Consider the following 11,606-nt stretch of genomic DNA (forward strand, 5'->3'; position numbering starts at 1 on the left):
GCCTCAGTTTATTTAATGTCTCAGTCAAATAAACTCTTCTCTTTACAGGGAAACGGATAATAGCGAAACATTTTTATTATGAATTGCCCCACAATATGAATACATTTGGATGTGTTTTGTTGGTAACTGTTGTATAATCGCAATATTACACTCGAGGGTGTGCTTTACCTACATTATTGGCACTTCAGTGATGCTTGCGGAACTCGGCTCCGCCTTGTTCCTGACCGCATCACTGGCGTGCCAATAATGACGGTAAAGCACACCCTCTCGTGTAATATTGCTTAAGTAAAATACACTTGAACTCACTTTTGGTGCGTTGCTACATGGTGCTCTCAGAGACAGGACCTGAAATTGTATTCTTCTAATAATAACTAACCAAAGCATGTCTTTATAAAACTCGTCTCTAAACTCGTGTAACCTTCAGCAGGGGTCTTCAAGGGGGTCCGGTCACAGAGTGACTACAGGGGGGCCGCCAAATCTCTGTGTGATTGGAACTTTTTTTTTACACCAACCACTTAAACCCTTGCATCCCTATTCATTATCCCGCTTATTACTCTACTACTCTACTCTACTAGCTACTTGATAAAGAAATTAATGAATTGACACATGATATGAAAACAAAACAATTTCATTTTATTTAAAAGGATTTCAATGCTTACGGTAAAGAAAATAGTCCATTGAATTATGCCACGTCGGGGCACCGCCGCACGGGGCTCGAACAGTCAAAAACACCCCAAGCTATCGGGTGAATTTGCACAAACCCGCTTTTCCTGTATGATCAAAAACATTCTCTAAAAAGTAGCCTGCAGACTTACAAAGAAAGACATCCAGGCAAGGCACTCTGTCTTTGATGAAAAAGAGCAATGATTTATTTTAAGAAATGCTGGCAGATGAGGACGTATGTATGCAGGCAGATGAGGACGTATGTATTGTATGTTTCAATTTTCATTTTTTCCCTTTCTTTTTCCCTTTTCAAAATATAAGTAAAATACACTTGAACTCACTTTTGGTGTGTTGCTACTGGTGCTCTCAGAGACAGGACCTGAAATTGTATTCTTCTAATAAGCATGTCTTTATAAAACTCGTCTCTAAACTCCTGTAGCCTTCAGCAGGGGTCTTCAAGGGGGTCCGGTCACAGAGTGACTACAGGGGGGCCGCCAAATCTCTGTGTGATTGGAACTTTTTTTTACACCAACCACCTAAACCCTTGCATCCCTATTCTGAGGGGAACATTTGGTTTGGTGTAGAGGGAAAACGAGCAGACGAGTGAAAGGTCAAGTTGACGGTTTAAAGGAGTAGTTCACGCAAAAAATATTAGTTTTTCTATCATTTTCACCCCCCATGAAGCCTTGAATTCATGGAGATTGTTTTGTTTTTGTCGCATTCCTAAGCCAATAATTTGATGACCGGAGTCTCCGGATTGAGTCAGACTCCGCCAGTCATCAAATTATTGGCTTAGGAATGCGACAAAAACTAAAAGATCTCCCATGATTTCAAGGCTTTGTGGGGTGTAATTGATAGAAAATAAGTTTTTGGTGAACCGGATTTTCAGACATTTAACCATGGTTAAATGTCTGAAAATACACATTAAGATGAATCCAACATACACTGATGATAGTGCTGTCAAAACTTAAGTCTTGCTCACAATACTGTCACAACTGACTGTTCATTATCCCGCTTATTACTCAGCAGCTACTTGATAAAGAAATGAATGAATTGACACATGATATGAAAACAAAAAAAAAACATTTTATTTAAAAGGATTTCAATGCTTACGGTAAAGAAAATAGTCCATTGAATTATGCCACGTCCATCCAGCAAAACTCTGGCAGGAAGTGTTGATCAAATATGAACCATTATTCTGTCTCTGCATTGTTTATTCTCCACTCAAAATCTTTTGAAAAAGCTGTATTTCCACTCCTTTCTAAAATGTTATTTTGTCCAGTGTCTAGGGTAGAGTATGTTGACAGTTGACACACTATAACGTATACAATTGGGGTGGTTTGGTCTCCCTGCTGTTCAATTGAGACATTTAGTTTCTAGTTTGACAGGAATTTCGACCTGACCAATTTCTCCCCCAAGCAGGCAGGCAAGGTACAATAGCTCAGTGGTAAAACTTTCAGCACTCATGCAGGAGACCCGGGTTCAAATCTGGAGTAGAACAGGAATGTTGTTACATAATGTAGTGCAGCTTTTAAGTAAAAAAAAACAAAAAACATAAATAAATTAAATACATAAATCATTGCGTGTTTGTGTACATGGCAGCCATGCTGAATTGGGCAAAAACCAAGCACTGGAATTATTGATTGAAAGGGAAAAAAAGTATATTTGTCATTGTGTTGTAACAGTGACTTTAACCCGTTTAGACCTGAGGCCGATTTTAAAAACGCCTTCTAAATCCTTACCTAAGTTTTCAGAAAATCCTCTATTTTTTAATAAAAAATAAATAAATGTAAAAAATATTCCTGTTGCTATATACATAGCAACCTCTAAAATGACAGATGCTAGTCCCTGCTTTAAAGGTATAACAACGTACAGGCTTTCCCTGTCTTAAAGGGATATTTCACTTTCAAACATGCTTGGGCTCATTTTAACATCTACTCAGGCTTTTGTTAGCACAAATAGCACCCCGGACAGTTTTTAAGTTGCTTGATTCAATATTTGAATCAATATATATATATAAATATATATATATATATATATATATATATATATATATATATATAGTATAGGAAGGGGGTGTGTCTGATGAAATGAATATCAAATATCCAAATATTGAATCAAGCTACTTAAAAACTGTTCGGGGTGTTCATAAAAGCCTGAGTAGACGTTAAAATTACCCCAAACATGTTTGAAAGTGAAATATCCCTTTTATTGGGTTAATATGTATTTAATGATTTGTTGTGTTGTAACAGTATTCATATGTATTTGTTGTGTGTTGTAACAGGGCTACACAGTGTGCGTGTGCTCTGCTGGGCTCCACTCTCCAGAAGGCCGGTGGGAGTGTGGCTCTATTGAACACCATCAGTCAGCTGGAGGCTCACATGAGTCTCACTAGAAAGAGTGAGTCACAAGCCATTATCTCCTTTTTGGTTCTGAATAGAGATTCCCACAACTTGCATATCGGTCAATGCCGAGTACCGATCCGATACCATTATGTAATACAGGTCTGTCACTCTGAGAGTGTACAAATGGAACCAAATGGACCCGCTCTCAGAGTTATGGGGGTCCTTGAAATTAAAAAGTTTGAGAACCACTGATCTAGGAATAAAAATAAATAAAAGTGCAGCTCCAAGTTAGTAAAAGAATAATGTAAATTGTACAGTAATAAGAATATAAAACACTGAACAGTAGTGCAACATCAATTCAAAATATTACTATAGATGAAATCTCATCATGTGATAAATTACATGGTATTGGAATGGTATAGACTGGCATACTGGCATAAAAAAGACTTACTGCATGCATCAAAAGTAATCAATAAACTATACTATAAAAACTTGGCCAAATTGTAAAATAATATACTTGCGTTGCGAGGCGTTGTAAGCTTGTAGATCGGCTATTTTCACAACATTTATGCGTGGAACTAAATATAATGCCTCAAATCAAATATGATTATTTTGGGGGGGTCCCCAGTTCAAATATGATTATTTTGGGGTGTTTGCGGCCTGAAAAGGGTGAGAACCACTGCTCCTAATTTGATCTTGACTTTGGTTTTGTGTGTCCGCTCCAGTGATGCGTTTGGGGAACTCGATAGATGCGTTAGAGGCGGCCAAGCGAGCCATCCACCTGTCGGACAGCGTTCTGAGGCTGTGCCTCACCGTGTCCCACCTCAACAGAGCCATGTACTTCGCCTGTGACAACGTTCTGTGGGCCGGAAAGACCGGCCTCCTCCTGAACCTGGACCAGCGCAAATGGAGCCAGAGGTCTTTCAGGTGAGAGGGTTTTTTAAATTATTATTTATTTTTTAATTAAACCTTTATTTAACCAGGTAGACCTTGTTGAGATATAACATCTCTTTTACGAGAGGGAGGTGGCAAAGAGGGCGTTATGAGCTTGTTTATTGGCTATTTTTGGCAAGGACATTTGGTGTACTGAAGATCGAAAAAGAACGCACAAAATACAGTGCAACTCGTACTCTGTGCAATAGAGGGTGATATGATATTGATTCATTCTAAATATTTTAAGTAATCTGCGGCACCCTTGGACATGCGTCACAGCAGCACTTTGAGAAACCCTGCCCTAGAGTTCCTATTCTGGGGCAAACATTCCAAAAGAGCCTTGTTGGTGAGGGTTTGTTAAAGGACTGTATAAGGGGTACAGTTCTGTGGGGTTATGCTTCATTCGCCCCTGGGGCGTCGGTCAGTACACAATTGGACAGGAGAGTGAAGAGTGTTTATAGTGGCAGCTTTACTGAGGTAGGCACAGGGTGATATAGGCATACAGGCATGGGTTGCAGAATGGGTAGATGATACAGGCAAGTAATCAAAGACGCACACTGGCACTGTAGTGCTGTACAAATAAAGACAGGAGTTTGTAGCAGGTGAACTGGGCTGGAATTCACCGCTCTCTCTGCTGCTGCTACTAGAATGAATGAAACGCCCCACAATGCATTGCGCTCTTAAGGTGGCAGGTACATGTTACTCTGAACAGTTCTTAAGGTGGTACCAAAGAGATAAATAATAGTCAACTTATAATATGCTTGGAGCCTTTCTAACAGCCGCCCCCGAATGTACCGGGTACATTCGCTCCAAAGAATTCGCTCCAAAGAAAGGCGACAGTCTCTAGTGTCTTACAAGGGGGTGGCGGTGACGGTAGCGCTGTCCTCCTGCTCGCCGGTCAGGACAGCTGGCAGGGGGACCAGCCTGGCTACTGGTCGGGTGTAGTCGCGATCTCTGAGCCTCACCTCTGCACGACAGAGCCCTCTGTGAGGTCGGCTGGTGTAGAGTGCCACTTTTGGCGAGTTTGCCGGCTGGGCAGATAGTTATGGGGGAAACTGTACCAGAAGTGATCTGGCGGAACTTGTGGGTGCCTCCAGCGACGTTGGTTCAGTAGTTCGGTCTCTGGATACACGATCTGGGGTACGGATCCATCCGGCCGCCCCGTCAACAAGACATTGGGTGTCACAGGATCGAGGTCGGTGAGGCTGGACAAGACATACCTCAGCGGCTTAGAATTGAGTATCCCTTCCACTTCAAGCCGTAGTACTGCCTCTGGGACTGGCTGGTTTCCCACTGTGGTGTACAACGCCGTCTTGACGGAATGGATTTCCCCTTTCCCCACTCCTCCTAAGTGAGGTGCTGCAGGGGGGTTGAAGTAGAAGCTGATCTTCTGCTTGGGAAGCTGCTCTTGCCGATCCTGTGGTCTGGGAGGTCTAGCCTTCCAGAGCCGGCATTCTGTGCAGGTGTGTTGGTAGCGGTGTGTTGATTCACAGACCTGCCGGATCCAGAACGAGCACCGCATCTCCGCAAACACCCTGTCTGGACCGGGCTGGTGCAGACGACTGTCAAAGTCTTGAATGAGGAGTCGGCCAGGATCCCACACGATAAGATGCACTGCTGTCTGCTCGAGGTCTTCGGCACGACGGAGTCTGCCGCCGACCCGAATGAGTCCCTCCTCTTCATCCATCTCGGGTGACATGGTGAGCAGTCTGCTGCTGGATGAGACAGGCTTGCCTGCCATTAGGAGCCGCAGCTTGTCTGGGAAGCTCTCACGCTGGGCTTGCTTGAGTATGAGGACCTCTGCATTGCGGTAATCTTCAGCAGTACAGCTGCTGCTCTGATCTGCCGCCCCATGCAGCATCTGCATCTGTTACAGGTGTCACACTGCTTTGCCGCTGTGTCTAGTGAGATGGGTGTGGTCGAGGTGACACCACAGAAGGTTGACTTCTGCAGCTCAGAGGCGTCGTTGTCGTGTTCGACATTGGGCTTGACAGTCCACCCATCTGGGGGTTGAAGGAGGAACGGAGACCCTTGGCTCCAACTGTTGGGCTTCACAAGGTCTTGCAGGGTCTTGTCCCTTGTGACATCGTCAGCAGGGTTCCTCGCTGACTCCACGGATTGCCGGGCATGTGGGCTGGTTAGTTGCTGTATTTCTGCCACTCTGGTGGCGAAGAAGATCTTGAAGCGGCAGGACTCTGACTGCAGCCACGTCAGCACCGCTGTGGAGTCTGTCCACAGGACAGTCTGATCGATCTTCGGCGTGAGCTCATTCACTGTGAGCTTTGCTAGTTGGGCTCCAGTGACAGCTCTACACAGCTCGAATCTGGGTGGGGAGAGGAGTCGCTTGGGTGCAACTCTGGACTGGGGCAGGGGGAAGGGCAGAAGGACTTGGCCTTGACTGTCCTCAGGGTTTAGCTTGGTGACGGAGCCTGCATCCACCAGCTCCTGGATCTCGGTGATGTAGGCTTTGGCCCGCTCCGAATCTTCAGCCAGTTGTCGTTCTGTGCTCCACAGACTCGGCATGACGGCTTCTTTGGGGGAATGAAGCAGAGGCATGTCTCCCTTGTGCGGAAGGGGTGTGACATAACACAGGACCCCTGCTACCTCCACGCGGAGGGTCTTCTCTTCCGGCAGGGCAACCACTGCGTGGTCTTGACGTTGTGAAAACTCACGTGGGTCCCTGTGGCTGAAGTTGGGTATGGTTGGGCGTGGGCCCCTGTAGGTCTGTTCTGCTGTGGCTGCTGGGTCACGGCACAGTGGAACAGGAATCTGCTGGCCCTGTCCCTGCATCCATGAGGCTTGTGTCATGGAGACTGGAAGGTGCTCAGGCTGTTGAGGTGCATAAGCGGTTGCGTAGGATGTAGCCCTGATGGGTAGAGGCTGGGCCACAGGCTGGGCCGCAGGCTGGTACTGGTACGGGAGCTGCTGCGGTGCCGACGCTCCGACGTAGTATGTAGGCCTCAGGGGTGGAGGCTGCACAGCAGGCTGAAAGTGGTGTAGAGGCTGCTGAAGTGGATAGCCTGCTGCATAGGTCGAAGCCCTGTGCAGTGGAGGCTGTGAGGTAGGCGAGGTGAAGGTGGAAGCCATGTGTGGAGGATAAGGCTCTCTGCTTAGCTGCCGGGGTTGGAGGTGCGGTGGTTGACTGCCGCCCTTCGCGGGTGACTGTTTGCAGCAGCTAGCTGACATGGCTTGGCTCTTCATCAGCTGTAGCTCCACCATCAGCTGATCTACTCGGTCCTCGATCGGTTGAGCTGACGGCTCTTCGAGGTCCACTGTCTCTGGCCATGGCGGGGGGTCTGGCCAGTCCTCTTCGTCCTCCATGCGGACAGGATGGGGGTCACAGTGGCTGACAAAGTGTGGCGTAGCTTGCTGAGGGCTGACTACTGTGTTGGTTAGCCTCCTCATCTCAGCTTGAACTTCATGAGTAAGTCTAGCCACATCACTGTGCATGACCTGCTGCGTCTGCTGGAGCATGACGTGATCTTTCTGTACTTCCCTGAGTTTCTCTCTCAAGGTGCGTTCCTGGGGTGCATGATGGAGTGAAGGTGGTTCTCGAATCTCCTCCCTGGGCACTCTCTCTAGATACCGTAGCTAGCTGGGTTTCCGGACTGTACCTCTGCCGCTCCCGGTAGTACAGGTCCGCCTCTTGTAGGACAGCATCCCGCCTGTGGTGATCGATGTAGGGAGTGGGGGTGGAGTAGAGGGGGGTCATCTTGGCCGCTCCCTCCTTGTGAGATGGCCACTCTTCCTCGTGCCCATGCCTGTTTCGCTGCCTGTGCCACATTAAGTAGTTAACTTGGTAGTTATTGAAGCGGCTTGGTGGGCGTGTCTGACGCCATGCTCGGTGGTCTTCAAACTCCATATTGTCCAGGGGTAAATGGAACATCCGGCTCGAAGGACCAAATGTTGGTGAGGGTTTGTTAAAGGACTGTATAAGGGGTACTGGTTCTGTGGGGTAATGCTTCATTCGCCCCTGGGGCGTCGGTCAGGACACAATTGGACAGGAGAGTGAAGAGTGTTTATAGTGGCAGCTTTACTGAGGTAGGCACAGGGTGATACAGGCATACAGGCATGGGTTGCAGAATGGGTAGATGATACAGACAAGTAATCAAAGACCCACACTGGCACTGTAGTGCTGTACAAATAAAGACAGGAGTTTGTAGCAGGTGAACTGGGCTGGAATTCACCGCTCTCTCTGCTGCTGCTACTAGAATGAATGAAACGCCCCACAATGCATTGCGCTCTTAAGGTGGCAGGTACATGTTACTCTGAACAGTTCTTAAGGTGGTACCAAAGAGATAAATAATAGTCAACTTATAATATGCTTGGGGACTGGGGACTCTGGTCAACTAGGCTTTAAGTTCCTATTATAATGAAGCACATTAAGTCCCCACAGTATAGGCTATCGCTTTTTTTGCTAAAAATGAATGAATCCATGGAATATTTTGCAAAGGATTTGTGTTATCTGGTTTGAGACTCTCACTCTCTTGGTCCCTTGTCTGTCTTGCTCTCTATCTGTCTCTCTCTCTCTTTGTCTCTCCATCTCACTCTCAAAGAGAAGAATCAAACTTGATTTAGCAGTTTGACATCAGCAGTGACGTTTCGAGCCCATGCTCTTGAATGGGCTCGAAACGTCACTCTGTAACTGCGAAAAAAATGTTACCGACAAAGGGAACTAACAGTGAACGGCTCGATTCTTCTCTTTGATCTCAGTTCACTTCGGGGCCCAGCACCTGCCTTCAAGTAGTCGAATGTGCGCTACTTTTCTTTAATCTTGTACTCTCACTCTCCCTTCTCTCTCTCTGTCTTTCTCTCTGTCTCACTCTCACAGGTTTTATCTCTTTGCCCTCATCCTCAACCTCACCCGTGACATGTATGAAATCCACCTCCTCATGGAGCATGAGGCCTGCTCCCACGGACCCAAATGCAGCAGGGCCGCCTCGCCCTCGTCTCCGGCGCCGTCTCCCGTGTCCAGCGAGCAGCATCTCTCTTTCCCGCTAGATGGCGGCGCGAGCCTCCTTCCTGCCTCTGCGATGCTCCCCGTCATGGTCGCACCGCTGCACAGGTAGGGCGGTCACCATCATGGCATTTTTGGTTGGTGATTTAATTGTCCTACAAATAAAGGTGAATAACGGTTTAGTTGTGTTTTTAGCACATTTGAACATTGGAACCAGTGGTGGAAAAAGTACTCAAATGTTTTACTCAAGTGAAAGTATCAATACTGCAATGTAGAAGTACTCTGTTACAAGTAAAAGTCCGGAAGTTAAAATTTACTTGAGTAAAAGTACAAAAGTATTCAGTTTTCAGTTTTCCAATGTGTAAAATGTATACAAATCTTTTGAAAATAGCCAATCTACAAGCTCACAATGCCATTGTGAGCTTGTAGATCGACTATTTTCAAATGGCCAGAAATGTATATAGGGCTGAAGTGGGTAATGTATGTTTTGTAATAATAATCCAAATCTAAAAAGTAACTACTAACTAAAGTTTTCAAATAATTGTAGTGGAGTAAAAGTACAACATTTGCCATGAGATGTAGTGGAGTAGAAGAAAAAGTACAGAAAGTTTGAAATGCAAACAAAAACTTGCACACAATCAAAATGAATGATGTCTATGGCCAAAACAGGCATATTCTTTTAATCATTGTATTCTTTAAATTGGTTTCAAAAAGAGCAAAAATAGCCAATCGATGAGCTCACAATGCAATAAATCGCGACCCGTTGTGAACTTGTAGATCGGCTATTTTTGCTACTTTCCAACAGATTCATTTATACAGACGGAAATGATTTTGACAATTATTGCAAAATAGTTGTGATTATCTCAAATAATTGCGATTGGCGATTATGTCATAATTGGGACAGGCTTGGAACTATTACTGAATGCAATTACATTTGATCTAGTACTTCTTCTAATCTACGTGATACTGATTTTAACATGCTGCTATTTCCAGGCTTTTATCCTCCCTTTTATATTCTAATTACTATTATGTTTTACTTTTTTAAACTGCAGCCATGGAAAGGTCTGCATAAATACGAATTTCGCATCATCTTTAGGCGTACCTGTATTTGTGTTGTGACAATAACATTTCAAGAATCAACTTTATTGTCACATCACAGGTTTACAGGAGTAAAGAAGTGGGTGAAATTCGTTTTTGCGTAAGCTCCGTCATTTTTGTTGTTTTCAGAAAGGGAGGAAAGAAAAAGGGACAGGTAGAGGAAAAATCTAACGTTAAATAAAAAAGCATGTCAAAGAGAAAAGACATCTACATATACACATAGCATAAAGCCAGCAGATACAGTATGTACATTAACCATTTAAAAGGTTAACCATTTAAACCCCAGCATCCTTATATGGGGAAGACTTCCGCAGAAAATAGCAGATCGACAATTTCACAACGCGCCGCGCTGCGAGTCGACGGTTATTTTCAGCGAAAGCTTTCTCCACAATAACAGGAAACAGAAAAGACAGGGACTCTGGTCAACCATATAGGGTTTAAATGGTTAAACATAAGGTGCCAAAGTAGTAACGTATCAGTAGGTCAACATAGCAGCAGGTACTTAGATGAAATTAGACATAAGGTGCAAAAACAAAAATATGGATTGATTGACTGATTGATCTATGCTCAGGCGCCTGCAGCTGCTGACGGCGGTCCTGCGCGCCAACCCGCCGCTCCTGCTAGACCTGCTGAAGAACAGCTGCGACGTCTTCATCCCACTGCACCGGCTGGGCCTGTACCCCACGGGGCCCGGGATCGTCGGGGCCTGCGGCCTGGCCTCCTCCATCCTCTCCATCCTCACCATCCTCCACCCCTGGCTCAAGCTCAAGCCGTGAATGACGTTGTGACCTCGGGGGGAAATAAGGGAACCTTATGCAACGTGTGTGTGTGTGTGCGTGCCGTGAGGAAATAAGGAACCTCGCAGTGCGAGGTGTCGCGACGTGGAGTGGGATGCGCCATCCCGAGGATGAATGTAGTTTATAGCACCTAATTTTCATTAGGCTTTACTCCTATAAAGCCTAATTTATACTACAATAGTGCGTTGGTTTCGCTTGCCGAAAAGAACAGGGGCCTGTTCCTCAAAAGGTGAATTAGAGCTAAAGCCTGGCTTTACCACCTATCCTGGCTTAATTTAGCCAGGATTAGAGCTGAGTCGGTTCCTCAAAAGGTGAATTATCTTGAAGATTAGTTTAGCCAGTTCACCCTGGCTAAGTTTAGCCTTATCCGATTCCTCAAAAGAGAATTGAAGCAAGCCTAGCTTAGTTACCATGGCAATTTAGCTGTGAAGTTAGCCTGGTCAGGAGCAGGCTAACAGCCAAGCTTTATTAATCCAGTGCCTTGTTCTTCAAGTTTTGTGAAATAGCTGTTAGTCCAATGACTCCAATCATAAACCAATGAGTTTTTCTACACTTATTCAATTCTTATGCGAAAATCAAAGATCTACAAGCCCGAAATGTTTTTGTCTTATGGCGGCCGGGGGTCCCCGGCCCCCCATGGACCCCCGCCCCCGTGGACCCCCGCCCCCGTGTACCCCCGGCCCCCTGTGTACCTCCGGACCCCCGTGGACCCCCGCCCCCGTGGACCCCTGTATACCCCGGACCTCTGTTGGGGGTCAACGGGGGTCCGGGAGTACACGGGGGGCCCGGCCCCCCGTGTACTCCCGTTGACCC

General features: G+C 46.0%; 1 protein-coding gene across 1 annotated transcript; it reads left to right on the top strand.

The window, feature by feature from the left end:
• Window positions 1-880: 880 nt before the first annotated feature.
• On the top strand, window positions 881-10,830 carry LOC308095692 (peroxisomal membrane protein 11B-like; the record flags this gene model as incomplete). Its single annotated transcript, XM_080442735.1, has 5 exons — window positions 881-922; window positions 2,916-3,063; window positions 3,734-3,935; window positions 8,773-9,006; window positions 10,568-10,830. The coding sequence occupies 5 exons, from the start codon at window positions 881-883 to the stop codon at window positions 10,770-10,772; spliced, it is 831 nt and encodes a 276-aa protein (XP_080298861.1). The 3' UTR covers window positions 10,773-10,830.
• Window positions 10,831-11,606: the final 776 nt, after the last annotated feature.

This window comes from Gymnoscopelus braueri, assembly GCF_963280865.1.
Source record: "Gymnoscopelus braueri genome assembly, chromosome: 11".
NCBI classification, from domain to species: domain Eukaryota; kingdom Metazoa; phylum Chordata; class Actinopteri; order Myctophiformes; family Myctophidae; genus Gymnoscopelus; species Gymnoscopelus braueri.